This window comes from Camarhynchus parvulus, chromosome 17 (assembly GCF_901933205.1).
Source record: "Camarhynchus parvulus chromosome 17, STF_HiC, whole genome shotgun sequence".
Classification (NCBI taxonomy): Eukaryota; Metazoa; Chordata; class Aves; order Passeriformes; family Thraupidae; genus Camarhynchus; species Camarhynchus parvulus.
In genome coordinates, this window is record NC_044587.1 from 8827331 (window position 1) to 8848512 (window position 21182).

General features: G+C 59.4%; 1 protein-coding gene across 1 annotated transcript in view; it reads right to left on the reverse strand.

Annotated features, from left to right (window-relative positions):
* Positions 1-19381, reverse strand: part of STXBP1 (syntaxin binding protein 1) — a 25008-nt gene extending 5627 nt beyond the window's left edge. The window contains exons 1-16 of the mRNA XM_030961299.1: positions 19232-19381; positions 7889-7938; positions 7677-7758; positions 6938-7014; positions 6055-6133; positions 5864-5967; positions 5052-5200; positions 4256-4340; positions 3968-4098; positions 2944-3051; positions 2767-2827; positions 1783-1848; positions 1568-1648; positions 1337-1475; positions 1077-1186; positions 864-965 (exon numbers count right to left, since the gene is read on the reverse strand). Of these exons, the coding sequence (XP_030817159.1) occupies positions 864-965; positions 1077-1186; positions 1337-1475; positions 1568-1648; positions 1783-1848; positions 2767-2827; positions 2944-3051; positions 3968-4098; positions 4256-4340; positions 5052-5200; positions 5864-5967; positions 6055-6133; positions 6938-7014; positions 7677-7758; positions 7889-7938; positions 19232-19268 (1461 nt within the window). The 5' untranslated portion in view covers positions 19269-19381. The remainder of the gene's footprint in view (positions 1-863; positions 966-1076; positions 1187-1336; positions 1476-1567; positions 1649-1782; positions 1849-2766; positions 2828-2943; positions 3052-3967; positions 4099-4255; positions 4341-5051; positions 5201-5863; positions 5968-6054; positions 6134-6937; positions 7015-7676; positions 7759-7888; positions 7939-19231) is intronic.
* Between the last annotated feature and the right edge of the window lie 1801 nt (positions 19382-21182).

Below are 21182 nucleotides of genomic sequence, written 5' to 3' on the forward strand. Positions count from 1 at the left end.
AACCTTGGTGGCCACGGTGGCACACACACAACCAGCCAAGTTGTTACTGCATTTGTAATCCAGGGATGCTGGGCAAGCCTGGTTTGGGCCATGGAGACTGAGGGGAGACCTCAGTGCAGTCTGAAACTTCCTCAGGAGGGAAAGGGAAGGGGCAGGCACTGATCTCTGCTCTGGGACAGGGACAGGAGCCAGGGCACGGCTGGGGCTGGGCCAGGGCAGCTCAGGCTGAGCTCAGGGCAAGGTTCTTCCCCCAGAGGGTGCTGGCACTGCCCAGGCTGCCCAGGGAATGGGCACGGCCCCGAGGCTGCCAGAGCTCCAGGAGCCTTTGGCCAGCGCTGCCAGGGATGGACAGGGTGGGGTTGTGGGGGGGCTGGGCAGGGACAGGGGCTGGGCTGGGGGATCCCTTCAGTCCCTCCAGCTCAGGATATTCTGTGACACTCTGATTCTCTGAGTCCACGCAGCATCAGTTGAGTTTCCCATCCCTTTTCAGCAAGTGCAGATCCTGTCCCCCCAGCAGGCAGTGATTTAATCCCAGGCTGTGTTCCTGTTCCTCCCTGCCAGAACTGGGGCACCAGGGTGGGGTTGTTGGGGTGTCTGTGCAAGGCCAGGGGCTGGATTTGACATTCCTTGGTATCCCTTCCAACTGATCACATTCTGTGATTCTGTGCCCCATACCTGAAGCCAGGAAAGCCTCCCAAAATATCCCAACTGTGCTGCAGCCCCAGGCAGGAGCAGCCTGGAGGACACGCGTCCAGAGAGGTGGCAGGGTCTGGGCTGGGAGCACCCAGCTCTGTGCTGGTCCTTCCTGGGTGGCTCTGTGACCCCCTGCCCTGCCCCCAGGCCTGTCCTGGCTGCTGGCTCACCTCCATGATGTCCTTGATCACCGGGGTCCACCGGGACAGCTGGTAGGTCTGCTCGCTGATGCGCTCCTTGCGCTCCGGCTTGCTCCGGCGGCGCAGCGTGGACTGGGCACAGAGCACAGGGACACCCTGAGCCACAGCAGCACCAGGGACAGCCCCAGGGGCACCCCCAGGGGACAGAGCACAGGGGCAGGGCCAGGGGAGGAGCACACTCACATCTGTGATGATGGGCACCCCGAGGTGGGCCATGTTGGTGATGATCTCGCTGTCCTCTGCCGGGATCTGAGCGTGCTGGATCAGCTTGTTCAGGTTCTCCTCGGTGATTCCTGGCAATGCAACAGCGGGTGTTCTCTCAGGGATGTCTCACTGAGGGGACACAGCCCCTCTGCTGCCACTTTAGGACACTCAGCCTGGTCAGGGAGGCAGAGCTGGGGTGTCCTGGCCAAACGTGGATGTGCCTGCCCACACGTCCTCACCGTTCTTCAGGAAGATGTAGAGCAAGATGATGCGGATCTTGTCATAGGTGCTGACATTGCCATCCAGCAGGATGGGGACAATGGCCCTCATGGGGTCCTTGATCTTCTCACCTTCAGCATCGGTGCCCATGGCCAGGTCCTGCAGGGAACACGTGCTCAGCACCACTCCATGCTGGGAGGGTGGAGCTGCACCCTCCATGTTCCATGGCAATGTGGGGAGGTGTTTGGTACCTGCTCAACTCGGCACAGCTTGTCCACAGTGCCCTGGTAGTGCTTCATGCAGTCCTCAGCCAGGTGCAGGTGGGTGGAGTACTGGGGACACAAGAGTGGTCACCCCTGCATGGCTGGCAGCAGCTCAGGGTCCCTGTGCCAGCAGCCATGGCCAGGGGACAGCTGCCACCTCCTGCTCCCTCAGCCACTGAACACACAATGTCCCCTCCCTTTACCTTGCTGAGCTCCTTCTGGTACTGTGGCATCTTCTTCAGCATCTGGGACAGGTCCCTCATGGTGGTCTGTGAGGGAAGGGGACATGGTCACTCACCCTCAGGGACCTGGGGGCCACCAGCAAGGAGGACATGACCTTGCCAAGGACTTCTGTCGCCATGTGAGCCCCCTGTGGGGATTTGGTGACACATGATGTGCCACTGCCAGGTCTCCTCCTCTGAAGCTGAGAGGCAGGAGGGGTGTGCAGCTCTGCAAACTGGGCTGTGGTGGGGAGAAACCCCCTGAGGGTCTCCTCCTGGGAGCCTCGTGTGCCTGGCTGGGGCTCAGATGGTCCTTTCAGCTCCTGGCCACCAGGGTCCCCTCACTGCCACCAACTCAGGGAATGGGGACAGAGCAGCTGCTGAGGGAGGTGCACAGACCCTGTGCTGGGGGAAACTGATCCCTAGGTGCAGAGCTCTCCCACAGCACCCCATTTCCCAAACTGATCCCTGGGTGCAGAGCTCCCCCACAGCACCCCATTTCCCAATAAACTGATCCCTGGGTGCAGAGCTCTCCCACAGCACCCCATTTCCCAAACTGATCTCTGGGTGCAGAGCTCCCCCATAGCACCCCATTTCCCAAACTGATCCCTGGGTGCAGAGCCCCCCACAGCACCCCATTTCCCAAACTGATTCTGGGTGCAAGCCCCATAGCACCCCATTTCCCAAAAACTGATCCCTGAGAGCTCCAAGCACCCCATTTCCCAAACTGATCCCTGGGTGCAGAGCTCCCCAACAGCACCCCATTTCCCAAACTGATCCCGGTGCAGAGCTCTCCCATAGCACCCCATTTCCCAGCCCCAGCTGTAGGGCTGGCACCCCACAGCCATCTCCCCCCACCAGGAACCTGACCACCCTTCTTCCTTGGCACAAGGGTCCCCAGGAGACCCCACCACGTGCCAGCCCGTGGCTGAGCCCCTCCCCAGCTGGGTGGCTGCATCAGGTCACCTTGTCACCCGTGTTCATCCTCTTGCTGGAAGAAAACTCCTTCAGGGACCGGGTCACCTCCCTGGAGAGAGGAGGAGGGCAGAGCTGTGAGTGGGGAGGGGACCCTCACAGAGGGGTGGGTGGCAATGCCAGGCCAGTGTCCCAGCCAGGCAGCAAACCAGCCCCAGGGCCACTCACTGGGACACCTCGGCGATGTGTTTGTGGCGCAGGGTGACCCACAGGTCGTCATCCTCGTCCAGGAGAACCTCCTTGATCCGGGCCTCACCAATGCCACTGGTCTCGTACCTGGGGTGAGGGGAGGGGTGTCACAGAGGGGACAGGGCTGAGGGCACACACAGCCCCCTCACTGCTGGGTTTGGGGAGCTGGGGGGACACGAGGGCTCTTCTTGGCTGTGCCAGCAGCAAAGTGATTTCAACTGGGATTGACCTCTTCCCCTCTTGGACCCCTTCAACTCCTAAATGTTGGGAATGGGCTGAGGGCTGAAGGGCGGGAAAGCTCTTTTAGGCCCTGTCCTGCCCACCAGGGCTGCCAGAGTGCAACACTGGTGTCCCCAATGGAGGACTCGTGGAGGATGGCAATGGATGGAGAGACCCAACAGGATGGAGGAACCCAATGGATGGAAGACCCAATGGATGGGGAACCCAATGGATGGGGAACCCAATGGATGGGGGACCCAATGGATGGGGAACCACTGGGGAACCAGATGGGGAACCCAATGGATGGGGAACCCAATGGATGGAGAATCCAATGGATGGAGAATCCAATGGATGGGGAACCCAATGGATGGGGAATCCAATGGATGGAGGACCCAGTGGATGGAGGACCCAATGGATGAGGAACCCAATGGATGAGGACCCAATGGATGAGGAACCCAATGGATGAGGAACCCAATGGATGGAGGACCCAATGGATGGAGGACCCAATGGATGGAGGACCCAGTGGATGCAGGACTCAAGGGATGGAGAATCCAATGGATGCAGGACCCAACAGATGGAGAACCCAGTGGATGGAGAATCCAATGGATGCAGGACTCAAGGGATGGAGAACCCAGTGGATGGAGAATCCAATGGATGCAGGACCCAACAGATGGAGAACCCAATGGATGGAGGACCCAGTGGATGCAGGGATGCTGAGCTCCCAGCTGCTGCTCTGGGACTGCCCTCAGGGGCGTCACAGGAGGCTGGGGTGCCCTGCACTCACTTGTAGACGTCGTTCTCGATGGGCAGCAGGTCGTAGCTCATGGCCTGGAAGGTGAGCTCGTGCAGCACCGGGGACGCGGGGTCAAAGCCACGGTCCAGGATGAGCAGCTGGGAGCGAGCCTTGTCTGGACCCTGCGGGCACAGCAGAGCCGTCAGCACCACCCTGGGGGCTCCCTCAGCCCCACAGCTGCTCTGGGGTGCTCTGGGGTCCCCCCAGGGCAGAGTTTTGAGCAGGACTGCAGGAGGGAAGCATCACCCCAGCACCCTCCCCACTGCCAGCAGTGCTCACCTCACCCATGGTGGGGTCATCAGCCTTGTAGGCATCCAGCTTGTCCTGGATGAGCTGTGCCAGCATGGCATTGTCCTTGTAATCCCTGGGGAGGCAGGGGACAGGTCAGCCCCACAGGGCACGGCACAGGGAGGAGATGTTGGCTGCCCTGTGCAACATCCTTGGCTCATGGAAGAGCAGGACCCGAGCAGGTTTTGTTGTGCACTCCCACCTCTCCTCTACAGCTCTCCTCTGCCTTGGTGCCACTTAGATTTCAGGGTGCCAACCCCCCAGCTCCCCAGAAGTCTGAGCCTGTTTACACTGAGAATGGCTGTCTGTCTGTCTGTGCCACCACACGCTCTGACCAGCACTGGGCACAGCAGCCCCATCCCTGCCCCTGGATGCCCACACTGATCCCATCCCTGCCCCTGGATGCCCACACTGATCCCATCCATCCCTGCCCCCCCTCCCTCCATCCCTGCCCTGTATGCCCAAACTGAATCTCTCCACTCCTGCACATGAGCCCACCCTGGCCCCATCCATGCCCCTGGATGCCCACACTGATCCCATCCCTGCCCCTGGATGCCCACACTGATCCCATCCCTGCCCCTGGATGCCCACCCTGCCTCCATCCCTGCCCCTGGATGCCCAAACTGATCTCATCCACATCCCTGGATGCCCACACTGGCCCCATCCATGCCCCTGGATGCCCACACTGATCCCATCCATGCCCCTGGATGCCCACACTGATCCCATCCCTGCCCCTGGGTGCCCGCCCTGGCCCCATCCTGCCCCTGGGTGCCCACGCTGGCCTCACCCGCGGTACCGCACGGCTGGGTACTCCTTCAGGGTGGCACAGAGCGTGGCAATCTGCTCTGCCAGGCGCTCCAGGATCGGGTTCTTCATCTGGGCCTTGTGTGGGCTGTAAAAGCTCTGGAAGGAGTCAGCTGAATCCAGAGAATAAACCTGGGGGTGCAGAGGCAGGGAGGTCAGAGGGGAGGGATGTCTGCAGGAGAGCTGCCCTACCCCAGCTGGGTTTGGAAACCGGATTCATGCCCAGATGGACCCAACTGAGTCTGGGACCAGGCAGCTGGAGCTCAGAGATGCTCAGGGCATGCCTCAGAATTTCCAGCTCCAGCTCCATGGGAGGATCCCTATCCATGTGTCCCTCCCAGCTGAGCAGAGGAGACAGAAGACCCCTCCCAGGCAAGGAAACAGAGACCTGAGGCCAAGCAGAAACACACTGTTCCCCAGCTGTGCCCCCAGTAACAACCACGTGAAGATGCCAAGGGGTCACTCCCTAGGAATGCTGAGCATTGAAGGGTTAATGGCACCCAGCAGGTCTGGCACCGTCTGGCCCCTGGTCCCTTTGTCCCCAGCAGGGGCAGATGGCCCAGGGCCAGCTCTCTGGTGCCCTTGGCTGGTGGCAGAGCTGGCCAGCACAGCTGTGGGCACGGGGCCAAGGCACAGCACCCGCTAAATCCCTCTGGGATCAGCCTGGGAAGGCATCTGAGGAGACAGGGAGGGAGCAAGGAGCCAGCTGGGGTGTAGGGCGGTTACACAAACCCTGTGGGCTGCAGAGGGACCTGGAGCACCCCCTGGCTGTCCCCCAGCCTGCCCCAGGCTCACCTGGGACTCGGAGGGGAGGAAGGCAATGTTGATCTCAGTCAGGGTTTTGATGACCTTGGCGGCGCGGGATTTCACCAGCTCGTTGAACAGGGCGTCAGGACAGGCTGGGAGGGGAGGAGGAGGAGGAGGGTGGTGCTCAGCATCTCTCCATGCCTCATCCCTCACCCCTCCCCACCCCTCTGGGTACTCACAGTCAGTGAAGAAGACGTGGGCAGCTCTGTACTTGGAGGTGGGGGGATCCTTGAAGTCGTTGATGAGGGAGTGGATGGACTGGAAGAGAGAGGGAGCAGCTGGGCTGGGCAGGATGGCACTGTGAGCCTCCCTCCTGCTCAGGGCAAGCTCTGCACCTCCATGCCATCACCCTGCTGGCACCACTGTGTCAGAACTCAGTGCATCCCTCTGGGTGTCCAGAGCTGCCGAGGACCCCGCCGGGGGGCTCAGAGACCCTGGCACACAGCCCAGAGCACCTGGGGGTTTGATTTTGACCCCTGGAGCAAGTCACCAGCTTTGTATGAGGATGTGAAAGTCACACAGGTTTGAATAGTGTAATAACAAAATGATCACAGGGTGAAAATGTAGATTTTAGGATTTTTGGTATGGGGGTTATGGGGACAAGATGGAGGAATCTGGGCATGTCCAGCCTTTCTTCTTCTTCTTGCTCTCCATTTTCTGCAGTGATGTTGGCACTTTGGGACTGGTTTAGAGTAGAAGTGCACTGTCTAACATAGGTGATAGGTATTGGGAATTAAGTGTAAATATGTTATATGTAGTTTGTAGTATAAAAAGACAACACCGCCTCAGGGGCGGTCAGAGTGCCTGTGGCTGCCCTGCTGAGCAGATCTCAGCTGGGCAGAAAGAAAATTTTATAGATAAGAATTAATAAACAACCTCAAGACAGAAAAGTGAAGAGTCCAGACTCGTTCTTCAGCCGTGCGGGCTGAAGCAGAGACACCCTGCACATCTCAGGGCAGCAATTATCAACAGCAACCCGAGACCACCAGAGCCAGGATGCTCCCCATGGGCACAGCTGCCCATGCCAGGCCTCACCCTGTCCCTGTGCCCTCGTGCACTCACCTTCTCAGAGGGGGTGATGAGATACACGGCCTCCAGGCTGGGCAGCGGCTCCCGGCGCTTGTTGATGTCTTCCACAACTTGGGGGGAGAACAGGGGTCAGGGATCAGGGCAGGGGGCTGTGGGCAGGGCTGCTGGACACCCCGTGGTGGCTGGATAGCCCACAGCCACTGGATTCCCCATGGCAGCCCCTCCACAGCCAAAACACCCCCAGGCACTCGTCCCTGCCCACCCACCCCAGCCCTGCTGGAGCTCTGGGTGTGGGCAGCTGGCCACATCCCAGGGGATCCGTCTGTGCTCCTGTTCCCTTGGTTTATCCTCACATCCCCCTTCACCTGAGCTCTGCTGTCCCAGACAAAACCCCACTAATCCCAAACACCTCCCAGGACCCAGCCTGGCATTTCCTTCTCCTTCCCAGGTGTTGCAGGGAGCCATTTCATTATCAGGCTGCTAAAAACCAACACCTGGTCCCCTCCTCGAACTGAAGGGCTGCCAGGATACAAGGTGTTCTGGCTGCTCCAGCCCCAGCAGGCAAGGAGGCACCTGTGGAACTGCAGCCCGGCACCAGGAGCCATCCCTGGGCCATGGAGGTGGAGTGGCTCCATCCCAAGTGGGATAGGGCTGGGTGGGGGCTGTGCCAACCTCCCTGTGCCAGCCTGGAGATGCCTTTGTGGGTGTCCTGGTGCACAGGGAGATCTGGCCTTTCCCACAGGGAATGTGGAGGCAGGGAGGGGCAACTCACTGGTGATGCCCTCTGTCATGATGTCGGTCATCTTGCAGCAGGACGAGAGCATGCGCATGCTCAGCTGGTCCACCACCAGCACCTGGGGACAGGAGAGCAGCCTGTGAACACCCTGTGAGCACCCCATGAGCACCCTGTGAGCACCCTGTGAGCTGGGGGCACGGCAGGACCTTCCCCACCCTCCCTGCTTCCTCCCTGGGTTCAGCGCTCACCTTCCATTCCCCCTTCTTCTTCACTTTCCGGATCACATCGTGCATAATCTCTGCAAGAAAGGGGATGGGGCAATGGTGAGACCCCAGTGTCCCTCCTACAGCACCCCAGGGGCTGCACTGGGGGCACCAAATCCCCATCTCTGTGCAGGGTCACCCTGTGCCACTCACACTGTGCCTTAACTGGGGATGGAGGAGGGGATGGGGGTGGTTTTGGGGTGCCCAGGGAGGGGTGGTCACCCCCCAGCCCTGTTTTCTCTCGTGCTTGGCACTCACAGACAGACCCCAGGCTGGCTGGGGGGGTCCCTCTGGGGAGCCTGGGGCTGCCCCACGACGTTCAGCCCTAATCCAAAGTGCTGGGAAAACAACAGCAGCTTAAGAGCTCCTTTTAGAAACAAGAATCAAGCGGCCTGAGCCTGTTCCTTGTAATCCCTCACAATCCCATTTCACCTCCCGTGGCTGCTGGGCTTATGCAACCAGGCAGGACAGCAGCACCCCAGGAGCACCCACCCCAAACTCCCCTGCTCCTGCCCCAGGCCCGCCCCCTGGGACAGTTCAGGGACATGGGCAGGTGGCAGTGGGACAACCTTTGGGGCTGGGTGGCAGGAAGGGGGGTTCAAGCCTTGCCCTGCTGCCCAAATATCTGGTTTGGGGGAGAGAGGAGCCCCCCAAACCCTGCAGGTTCCCTCTGACCCTGGTGAGTGAACCTCTGTCCCTCACAGAGCTGAGCCTGAGGAAAGGAGTCAGTGCCAATCCTCACACAGCATTTCCCCTGGATTTCATCCCTGCAGGGTTTGCTCTGAGCCCCTGGTGCCAGGGACAGGGATGGAAATGCCCAATAAAGAGCCAGTTAAGGAACATCTCTGAACTAGAAACCAGAGGTGTGAGGGTGTCACCCTGCCAGCCTCAGCCCTGGGAGCCTTCCCTGTGGGTCACCCCAAGGGTGCTGCTTCCCTGGGTAAAGCCCAGCAGGGTCCAGAGCTGGCACTGGTGCCCACAGGGATAACACAGGAGCCTCTGAGTGCTGCTGTCTGTCTGTCCTGCTGCAAAACCTGGAGCAAACAGCCATTCCTGCCACTGCACATCCATACCAATTCCTACAGCCATTCCTGCCACTGCACATCCATCACCTTTCCTGCCCAAAGGTGCCCTTAATAAATAAATAACTAAATCTGCCTGCAGGGAGCCCCCAGAGGACACTGGCCTTGGCCTTGGTCACATCCTTTGGCCTCCCCACGGGGAGAGGGGACACAGGACAGCTCCAAGCTGGGAAGAGGGGATGGAGGGTACCTGGGTACCTGAACTGGGCAGGCAAAGCTGCTGCCTGTGTCCACGTGTGCTGCCCACCTGCACCCACCAACTGCAGCAGGAATGGTCCTGTGTGGGCAGGAGCTGGCAGTGAGGGCTGCCCGTGCACCCCAGTGCTGCTCCCTGCACCCTGACAGCAGGGCCCAGCTGGCGAGGAGCTGTGCCAGCACATCCCTGCTCCTCCTGCCATTGCTCACTTGGCTCCTGCCCCAGAGTGAGGATCCAGCAACAACAGCACTGTCTGCAGGGCGGCACTGAGGCTCCATCATCATCCCATCCCATCAGCCATGCCATCCTATCCCACAGGCTCCACCATCTCCATCCTCATCCCAGCCCATCAGCTCAATCCTCATCCCATCCCATCAGCTCCATCATCGCCCCATCCCACAGGCTCCATCATTATCCCATCCCATGCCATCCCATCCCACAGGCTCCACCATCTCCATCCTCATCCCATCCCATCCCACAGGCTCCATCTTCATCCCATTCCATCAGCTCCATTGTCACCCCATCCCACAGGCTCAATTATCATCCCATCCCATCAGTTCCATCATCCCATCCCATCCCATCCCACAGGCTCAATTATCATCCCATCCCATCAGTTCCATCATCCCATCCCACGGCCTCCATCCTCATCCCATCCCATCCCATCCCATCCCAGAGGCTCAACCATCCTTCCATCCCATCCTACAGGCTCCATCTTCATCCCATCCCGCAGGCTCCATCATCATCCTATCTGATCAGCTCCATCATGCCATCAGCTCCATCATTCCATCCCAACCCATCAGCTCCATCCTCATCCCATCCCACAGGCTCCACCTTCATGCCATCCCACCCCACAGCTCCACCCCAGTAAAGCCCAGGGGCCCTGCTGGAGCACCATGGAAGGGGTCAGCAGAAAGCAGCAGCCAGGAAGAATTCCTGCCCCTCCCTGCAATGACAATCCAGCTGGGGAAGGAAGGACAGGGAAGGAAGGACAGAAGGAGGCTGGGAGGAGCATCCTGTGGCCCAGGGGATGGTGTTCCCATGAGGGAAGAGGGCCCAAGGGCAGGAGATCCCAAAAAAGGCTCCCAAAGTGCTGCCTCAGCCTCCCCAGCGTGTCCTGGCTGCAGGGACATTGCGGCTCTGTGGGAACACCCTGTCCCTCCTGCACAGGGATGGGCTGGATGGATGGAGGATGTTTGAGGGGGGAGCACCTGCCTGGCTGCAGGAAGTGCTGTCACATCCCCAGCCTGACCCTGGAACCAGGATGGGCCTCAGAGCAGGAGCTGGGCACCTCAAAGGGTAATTTCTCTGAGCTTGGTAGGTTTAGGGTGTCAGTCCATAAATCCCTGGTCCCTGGGCACACTCATTCCCTACACTGATGTCCTCTCCTGCCCTGACCGTGGGTCAGATCTGACTCCAAATTTTGGCTCTCCCACAAAATTTTGGCTTTTCTGAGCTGCCCAGAGCCCAGGCAGGGGCAGGAAGGATCCACAGAGCATCCTCCAAAGAGCTCCAGGGTCCTGCCAAAGGGCACAAAGTCCATCAAAAGCTGGAGGCTGGTGTCACATTTAGGGAGACGTGGCCATGAACTTCCCCTCCTGGTGTCCCTGCAGCAGCCCCTAAACCCCAGCTCAGGGAAGAGTGCTCTGCACTCCCAGGGGAAATGGGAGGTCCTGAGGCCCCAAGGTCCTCAAGCCATGCTCAGTCCCCTCCCAGAAGTGCTGCTCTCTCATTCCACATCAGCAGGCCAGATGTTGCTGTCCATGTCCTCAAACATCTGGCCAGACAGAGATTTTAGGATCTAACATCATTTGGTGATGCTGACAGCCAAGTTTTTCATCTTGGAGATAAAACCAGGTTTTCAGGGGGGAAAAAAAATCCATATGAGCAGCTCACTCAGTGCCTCCAACACTTGGCTTACCTAGACCTAACACAATACATCTGTTTCCTTCAGGCTGAAAGAATTCTAATGACAATTTCTCCCAAGAACAGGGAATACAGACAGCTCTGGATCCTCCTCCAGCACCAGAGGACCAGCTCCATCACCCCATCAGCTCCATCCCAGTAAAGCACAGGGGGCAGCACATCTCTGCTGTGAATGGAGAACCCTTGGAGCAGTATGGCCCTAAAAGAGCCACCAGGCAGGTGACATGCTGGACACCCAGGCTTGTTCTCAGGGTGACACATGGCATGGCCGTGCCCCCTGCAGCATTCCCAAGCAGGTGACACGCTGGCCTAGTAGGACTTGAGCCCATCCATCCCTCCAAGAGGCTCATCCCACATTATTATACCCTGGCCTTCCCCCAGCCCTGCCCTGGGCATGGAAACAGAGCCAGCCTCACGTGTCCCACTGGGGCTGGGCAAGGAGGGAGCATCCTGCCATGTCAACAAAGCTGTGTCCCCAAGAGATGGACCTGTGTTGGGGTTCCCCAAGAAATAGACCCATTTTGGGGTTCCCCAAGAGATGGATCCATTTTGGGGTTCCCCAAGAGATGGACTAATTTTGGGATGCCCCAAGAGATGGATCTATTTGGGATTCCCCAAGAGAAAAACCCTTTTTATGATGCCCCAAGAGATGGACTCATTTTGGGATGCCCCAAGAAATGGACTCATTTTATGATGCCTCAAAAGATGGATCCATTTTGGGGTTCCTCAGAAGATGAACCCTTTTTATAATGCCCCAAGAGATTAACCCATGTTGGGGTTCCCCAAGAGATGGACCCATTTTATGATGCCCCAAGAGATGGACCTATTTGGGGTTCCCCAAGAGAAAAACCCTTTTTATGATGCCCCAACAGATGGACCCATTTTGGAGTTCCCCAAAAGATGGATCCATGTTGGGATTCCCCAAGACATCGACCATTTTTATGAGGCCCCAAGAGATGGACCCATTTTATGATGCCCCAAAAGATGGATCCATTTTGGGGTTCCCCAGAAGATGAACTCTTTTTATGATGCCCCAAGAGATGGACTCATTTTGGGATGCCCCAAGGGATGAACCCATTTTATGATACCCCACGGGCTGAACCCATTTGGGGTTCCCCAAGAGATGGATCCCTTTTGGGGTTCCCCAAGCCCATTTCCTGCTTCAGAACAGGCCTGGAAGCTGATGAGCAGCCCTGACCTCCCCTGGTGGGTGTGCTAAAGCCTAAGGCTCCCCTAAAGCCTTGTCCTGGCTGGGACAGCAGGCTGGGGACGCAGCAGCAGGGCCACCCCAGTGCCGGCAGCCATGGCCAAGCCCTTCCCTCCTGGGAATTCCTGCTGCTCACAAATGCTCCTTCACTGCCACACCCAGGACCTCGTGGTGGCCTGCAGTGGCACAGGAGGATGGAGCTGCTTTATGGATGGGCAGGGATTGAGCTTTTCCCTCTGCTGTGTCTCAGGATCTGTCAGGACCCAGGATATTCCTCTGGCTGTCCTGAGTGACTTGAGACCCTGGCAGGGGGCTCAGGGACCTTGGCATGGAGTCAAAAACACCCGTGCCTTTGGTTTTAACCCATGGAAACAATTACCAACCTTGTGTGAAGAGTTACAAGCCACAAAAGTTTGAGTAGAATGATAGTGAATTTATCACAGGGTGAAAAAGTAAAATTTTAGAGTTTTAGAATGGAAGTTCAAGAAGCAAGATGGAAGAATCTGGGTGTGTCCTGTCCTTCTCCTTCTTGTCCTCCAACTTCTGCTAAGATGGTGACACTTTTTGATTGGTTTAGAGTAAAGACAAGCTAACACCAGTGATAAGTATTAGAAAATTATTGTAAATAAAATACATGTAGTTCATAATATAAAAAGCTAACACCACCCCAAGGGTTGTCACTGTGCCACAACCTGAGCTGTTGGATCTCAGCAGGTCAGAGAAAGAATGGAATAGATAAGAAAAAATAAACAACCTTAAAAAGCAAACCAAACAAATCTCAACTTCTTCAGCTGCAAAACTAAAATAAAACAACTTTCTAATACCTCCAAAGTCATCTCAACCACAGGAACCTGAGAGGGATCCCAAATCCCAGGGCAGCTCTGGAGAGCTGGATCACGGAAACCCATGAATCCATGGGTGAGGTTTGCTGGAGTGCCACTTCTCCTAAAAAGCTGTCAGGCTGCATCTCCAGACAGACACGTTTGGCTTTGGGTTGGCCTGGCAACTGCATTTGTGCTGCTTCATTAACTCATTGCTCAAGCCAGTGTGAACATTGCACTGATCCAAGCACGGAGCAGAGCACGTCCCCAGCTCCACACAGCCCCAGCTGGGGCTCTGCAGGTGCCACCCCAAATAAAACAGGCAGCAGGGAGCTCAGGGTGGCAGGAATGGCCCTGCACAGCCACCAGCACATGGGAATCACTGAGAGGAGACAAAGGCCAGCTGATGTGCCTCAGCACAGCTAAGAACCACCCAGGGATGACCTGAGTCTGGCCACTGCTGTGCCCAAAACCCAAACAAGCCTCAACCACTTCCCCTTCAGCAGCCCAAGTCCTGAACACCTGTTTTTCTCACTGGATTATGCCTGGAAGCCCTCACCCTTCCTGGAGGACACATTTCTCACCCAGGAACCCAGGGATTAGTCCCAGCCATGTGTTTAACTCCTCCTTTTCCTGTTTGCACTGCTCTCATGACGCGTGCCCACGTTTATCCCTGCTGGGCAAAGCCCTGGGAGAGCTGCACAGCCTAGGGAGGAGGAGGAGGATGGAGACCTGGAGCTCTTGAAATCTGCAGAAGTTGAGTAACACAGCCAGAAGTGAAAAAGGGAAATGAAATGCATGATCACACCCAAGAGCCCTCTGAGTGCCCTGCAGAAACAGAGGAAAATCCATGAGGTTTCCACTGCAGGATCAGGCACAGGGGGATGGTTGGGGTGTCCTGCAGGGCAGAAGCTGAACTGTGCTGATCCTTGTGGGTCCCTTCCAGCTCAGGAGACTCTGTGGGAACTCCAGACAATTTCCTTGGGCCTGCACAAGGATCTGGGAGCCGAGCAGTTTCCCAGTTTGGGTACAATCAACAACCCACAGCCCTTCAGGTCCCTGCTGAAGGCACCACCCTTCACCACCACGCGTCCTCTTGCTCCAGATGTTTCCATCCCCAGCAGATGTTGTCCCTGGCTGTGGTGCTTCAGTGCCCAGAGGTGTCACAGTGGCCCTGAGGGGAGGTGACCCCCACATTCCTCCGTGTGGCCACGACTTTCTGAGCTCGTTCTTCTCTCTGCCTTGAGCCAAAACGGAGGAAAACGCCAACAAATTGTGGTTCTTTGGTGGGAATCCAGGCTGGGCTGGTCTCCTGTCCCTCAGGGACAGCAGGACAGGCTGGAGGGCAGCTGGCACGTGGCTGAGTGGTCCTTGCTGCTCCCTGATCCATCTGATGGGCTCCACAAAAGCCCCTCCAGCACAGGTGCCCACAGGTGCGTGCACATCCCCAGTGTTCTCTGCCATCCTGGGCGATGTGGGAGCCCACACATTCCAGCACCTTCAGCCCTGCTCTATTTTTGCAGCCTCCAGAGCCAAGCTCCTTCCCCGCACTGTGAGTTGGAGGGAGCAGCATCTGCTCCTCAGCGTGAGACCAGGAGCCTTGTGATGGCGATGATTCTCCTCTGCAAAGTGTTGATTCTGTGGGAAGAAGGAAGGAATCTCTCCTGGGCCGCTTTCTCCAAGAGGTGCAGAGGAATCAGAGAGAGACCTCACTTCTTCTTCTTTCTAAAAGGAAGGAGTCGAAATCCTCTCCATTGGTGGCTTTTTTAACCTTCCCGCACATGGTGGGTGGATGCAGTCCTGCCAAACTCAGGTTTGTCACTCTTGGTCACCTTCCATGGGCACATATGGGCAGGAGTTTCTCAGCTCCTGGTGCAGACTGGGGACTGAAATTGTTCTGCAATGCTTGAGATGGTGAACGCTGAATTTTACAACGATTTTTTTCAAGCTTTTCCAACTTCGAGCCAACACCAGAGGTGAGACAGAGCCTGGTGACAGAGCCACAGCCCCAGCTTTGCCCATTCCTGTACCCACACACCAGGCTGGCACCACGGGGACTCCTGGAATGTGGGAATTGGGAGGATGGGCTGCTCAGGGAGCCACTGGATTCAGGGTCTGCTCCCACCCGTGGTGGGGACAGGCTGCAGAGACCTCCTGCCCCTCACCCACCCTCTGAGGTCACAGCTGCGCCCTGTGCAGGCAAGAGGATGCCATGGGCACCCCTCCAATGGTCCCTGTGCCCTTCGCTGCCTCCTCTTCCTCTGTGCCTGGCACAGCCCTTGCCAGGCCTGGCATGGGCAGCACACCAGCCATGTCCTGTGGGCACTGAGACAGGCTCAGAACATCCTCCACGAGCAGTATCTGACCCTCCTGGATCCCCTGGGACTGAGAAGGATAGATTACAAGATTCCTGGTCCGACGAGAGCCTAGACAGGCTCAGAACATCCTCCACGAGCAGCATCTGACCCTCCTGGATCCCCTGGGCACTGAGACAGGCTCAGAACATCCTCCACGAGCAGCATCTGACCCTCCAGGGCTCCCTGTGCCCAGCAGGGGCTGGTGGAGCCCTAAGGTGCCCCACACAGCCAGGCTGGGTCAGGCCCCCAGGCTGTGGCCCAGGCTGGCAGCAGCCCCAGCCCTGCCCTTGCAGGTGCAGCACAACCCCAGCCCGAGTCCCTGAGTCACCCCCAGGCAGGGCTGGACCCCGGAGAGGCCCAGCTGGGGACACGCAGTGACACTGGGCAGTGTCAAGGCAGGATGTGCCCGTGGGCATGGCCCTGGCAGGAGGCACAGGGCACAGGTCAGCTCTGGGGGAGGCTGGGCAGGTGAGGCTGCCCCGTGGGAGGATCACCTGGTGCCCTGGGGGAAAGGTGTTTTCTTGCTGCCTCTGCAAAGTGCTTCCTTATCCCAGGGCTCCTCCTGCCCCTGACAGCACCGGGAGCCAAGGGAGCCTCTGGGGAGGCTGAAGGGCTGCAGGGGTTTGGATCCACCATGGAATCACATCCAGCTGCGTGTCCTGGTGTCCTGTGCCAGCCCAGAGCGGTGGCAGGCACTGCACAGGTGTCACCCCTGCAGCAGGGCCCGTCTCTCCTGGCTGCTGACACTCCACTGAAGTAAAACCAGCCTCCTCCTCCTCCTCCTCCTCCTCACTGCAGGCTGCTGCAGGAGAGCCACCACTGGGCTGGGCAGGGGTAGGTGGCCCTGAGAAGATCCAAGGGGCACGAGAGGATGGGAGGGATGTCCCTGCAGTGGGGGGGTCAGGTGAAAATTTGGGGATGATGTCTGAGCAGCTGGGGGTCAGGTGAAGATTTGGGGATGATGTCCCTGCAATGGGAGGGTCAGGTGAAAATTTGGGGATGATGTCCCTGCAGTGGCAGGGTCAGGTGATGATTTGGGGAGGTCTGAGCAGTTGAGGGTCCAATGCAGTTTTAGGGCTGGGTGTCCTCAGAGCTGCCACTCTCAGGTGAGATTTTTCCCAACCAGCACCAGGGCAGAGGGGCCAGCCCTCCCTGGGAGGGGACAGCGACACAGCAGGACCTAGTCCTCAGGCATCACCTCTGGGGACAAACACACTGAGCTCCAAGCCTGTGCAGACAACAGCCAGCGCAGGAGGATGCAGTCACCACGGCTGGATACCTCGGGCAGGTGCAGGGACACCCCCAGCACACACCCACAGCTCTGGCGGTGACATTCTGCATCTGCCCTCCTCCTCCTGCAGCCCTGGGCCACCTCTCCCCCTGCCCGCCGCCTCCAACCTCATCAGAGGCCTCCAAACCCCGTCCTGTTATGGCACCAGCTGGTCAGAGGAATAATCCGGGTCTGGAGGGAAGCCAGGGCAGAATGCAGCTCGGGAGGGGGGGCTGGCGGAGCGAGCCATGGCAACGCGGCAGCATCCTCCCCATCCATCCATCCATCCATCCATCCATCCATCCATCCATCCATCCATCCATCCATCCATCCATCCATCCATCCATCCATCCATCCATCCATCCATCCCTCCATCCCTCCATCCCTCCTCCCCATCCCTTCCTGCTGGAAAAGGAGCCCACAGGAGATGTCCTGCCTCGGGGTCAGCCCCAGGTTTGGCTCTCCTGTTCCTCAGGAGCAAACATCTCCTGCAGGAAATCCTCCGGGGGGTGCCCGGCTGGCGCAGCCCAGGAAACCTCGTGCCAGTGCCCAGGGACAGCGAGCTGGAGACCCGGCTCCAACTCTGCGGGAGCATCTCCAGCATCCAGCCCCCCAAGGCAGGCTGATGCACCGAGCCCAGGAGCTGCCCATGGGGGGCTGAGGAGCACCCAGACCCCCGCGGGGACCCCGGGGTGCCCCCCCGGTGCCACCCTCGCTGCTCTGCAGCATTTCTGATGCACAAGCGCGGCTCCCCCCTCGCAGCCACCCACGCGTCCCCGCCAGCCCGGCCCCGCCGCCGCTGCCCGGCTCCACATTAGCGTCGCCAGCCCGGAATGATGGTTTGCAGGGAAAAGAACGGAGCGGTTTGTCACTAAACCCTGAAGGGGAGGATTAAGTCAGATTTCCCTGATGCTGCCGGGAACCTCTGTGTGTGTGTGTGTGTGGCTGCGCTGTCTCCCAGCGCTGAGACAATGAATGGAAATAGGGGACACGCAGTGGCGCTGGTCTCTGTCCCCTCTCGGGCCCTGCCAGGGCTCTGATCCCCCTTCCCCGGGCTGGGGACAGCCCTGTCCCCTCTTGGGGGACCATTCTCCCCAGATACAGCCCAGCAAACCCCCCCTCCCCAGCGCTGCTCCTGCAGCACAGCCACACCGGGACACTGCCCTGCCTCTCCCGTCCATTTTGGGCTCGCAGCCCCCATCCCCGCGGGCAGGTGACACCGGCAGGTGACACCGGCAGGGGGGCAGGGCCACGCACCCACGGGGATCCCCCCCCGTGTCCCCCCCTGGCCATCGCCACCCACCCGATCACACCACCGGCCCGGCCGCGCCATCTGCAGCGCCCGCGGGAGGGCGGGGGGACGGCCACGGGCACGGCTGGCACGCCAAAACCCCCCAAAACCAGCGAAAAAACCCCAAAAACACCGAAAAACCCCAAAAAACACCCAGATCCGGCCGCGGCCGGCCACGGTGCCACGGAAATAAACCCTGCGAGAGGCGGGGGAGGAGGAGGAGGAGGAGGAGGAAGGCTCATGGCTGCGGGGGGAAGTTCCCACCGGTTCCTGCCCTTTCATTTTCTTCTTTTTTTTTTTTCCCTCTATAATGCGGAGATTTTTCGCCTTAATTTCGCCCCGGGGAAAGGAAGCGCCCCTCCTTCCTGGTCCAGCCTCGGGTGTTTTTGGAGAACAACCTCCCCCCCCCCCACTTCGTTTCCCCCCGGGAAAATATCGCCTTGCACAGCCGGGAAGGAGGAAGCGGAGCCGGGGACGATGGGGCCGTGCCCCCCCCGCGGCTCCCGGCGACATTCCGGCCGGGAAGGGAGCGGGACCCCCGCGGCAAGGGATGCCCGGGGAGGGGGGACACACACAGGGGCGCCCCCGGGTTAGGGGAGCAAAGGCACACCCGGGGAAATAATAATAATAATGATAGGAATGATGATAATAATAATAATAATAATGGAATGAAGGCCAGCGTTTGAGCGGGATTTGCTGCAGACAAAGCGGGAGGGCCCGGCCTGGCACCGCGCTGGGGGAGGGTTTGGGGGGGTCTGCACCTCTCTGTGCCCTCCCTAGGCCCTTTGGGGGACTGGGGAGCGATGGGGGATAAACCGAGTGGGGCATAAAACCATGGGGGGTTCGAGCGTCTCCGGCTTCCTTGTCCCCCCCCCGCTTCTCCACCGCCGCCCCGTCACCAATCCCCCCCCCTCGCCCAGCACTGCAGAAAAACCTCAAACACCCGCAAAAATTCAACAAACACAGCCCGGAAGGTGACAGCACCCCCGGCCCCCCCAGCCCACGACGCCCGCGTGTCCCCACGGGGGTGTCCCGTGTGTCCCCCCCAATCCCCGAGGGTCCGTATTGCGCATCCGCAGCATCCCCCCCACCCCACCCCGGCCGGGGCAGCCCCCCCGCCCCCGCCGCTTCCCCGCGCTGCCCCCCAGCCCCGAACCCCGCGGGGGGGGCGCGGATCTTACTCTCTCCCACCACAGCCTTGAGTCCGATGGGGGCCATGTCTCGGTGCCGGGGCGGTTCGGGGGGCACCCAGGGGCGCGCGCGGCCGGGCGAGGCTGCGGGTGGCGGCGCGGGGATGCGGAGGGCGGAGGGAGGAGGAGGAGGAGGAGGATGGTGGTGGGGGGGTCGGGGGGGCGCGGGGGGGGGCGGTGCGGCGCGCTCAGCTGACCGGGGCGGGGCTTGGGGGCTTGCGTCATCGGCCACGCCCCGGCCACGCCCTGCCGGGGCCACGCCCCGCGCCGCAGCGCAGCGCCCGCCGGCAGCGCCCCCTGGCAGGCGGGAGCGGGTACTGCAGCGGTGGCACCCGCGCGCGGACTGGGGGACACGGACGGACACGGGGACATACATGGACAGAGGCATACAAATGGACACGGCGATACGGACGGAGAGGGGGACAGGAAGGGACAGGGGACACGAATGGACAGGGGGACACGAACGGACAAGGGGACACGAATGGACAGGGGGACACACATGGACAGGGGGACAGACACAGACAGGGGGACACGGACGGACAGGGGGACACAAGCGGACGGGGGACATGAACGGACACGGGGATGAGAACGGACAGGGGGACACACACGGACAGAGGGACACGAACAGACAGCAGGACACACGGACAGGGGCACACACACGAACAGGGGGACACAAACGGACATAGGGATAAGAATGGACGGGGGACATGAACGGACGGGGGAACACACACGGACAGGGGACACGAATGGACACAGGGACACACATGGACAGAGGGACACGAACGGATACGGGGATGAGAACGGAAAAGGGGACACGAACGGACAGGGGGACACAGACGGACAGGGGGACACGGGCGGACCCTCCACAACCAGAGTCACCCACGGACACACACACAGAACCCCTTGTAACAGGAATCACCCACGGACACACACCTGGCACACCCCCACAACCAGAATTAACACAGACACACCCCCAGCATCCCCCCCAGGCACCCACCCGGTGTCCCCCCGCCCCCAGCACCCCCCTGCACCCCGCACTCCCCCCTTTCTGCACCCCAGGGCTCAGCGGTGCCACCAAAGCTGTGCCAAAGCCAAGCATTGCCCCCTCCCCACGGTGGGGCTGGAGGCAACGGGCCCCTCCCGCCCCCGCGGCTGCACTGGGGAGGGGTCCCTGGGCTCAGTCAGGTTTATTTCCCAGTAAAATCTCATCACACACAGAGGGGATCAGTCACCCCTCCAGGCCGGGCACGGCAGGGCTGTAAATCCGGGGGCAAAGGCTGTGTGTTCATCCTGCACCCAGCACAGCAGGATGAGCTTTCCCCCCGGGCTGGCTGCCAGGCTCTGTGTCTGACTGCCAGGCTGTGCCCAGGGGGTTTGGGTGCTTCTGTGCTTCCCCTCCTGAGTGTGAAGGGTGAAAATGGGAGAGGAGGAGGGGAATGGCTCGGTGCTAGCACAGGGCTGGAGCAAGGGCAGCGATGCAGAGCAGGCTGTGCCCGCAGGTGTGTGCTCACATTTACATGTCTGAGTGTGGCCACAGAGAGGTGCACCCTGCCGCCTACTGCCTGGGGACACGGGACAGCAAAGGAGCACCCGCAGGGACAGCAGAGTTGTTGGGGAAGATGAAACAGGAAAGCCTTATAAATATGATTGCCTGGCAAAAGATTTTGAGAATATAGAAACTATAAGTGAGATTGAAATGAAAGCAGCTTTGAGATACCTCAGTTACTGAACAACTGGAAAACAATGGTGTGGCTGGCTGAAGGTGATCCCCTTTTGATGGAACAACACCCTCTGCTTGCAGACAGGCCCAAGGGTCAGAGCAGACCCTGCCAGCTTGGCAGAAGGGCCCAAAGAGGAGTTTTTAGGGTTTAAAATGTAACACAGGATGGTAATGTAATGATTCTTATAGGCTGTATGTAAATGCTATAGGATTTGTATCTTG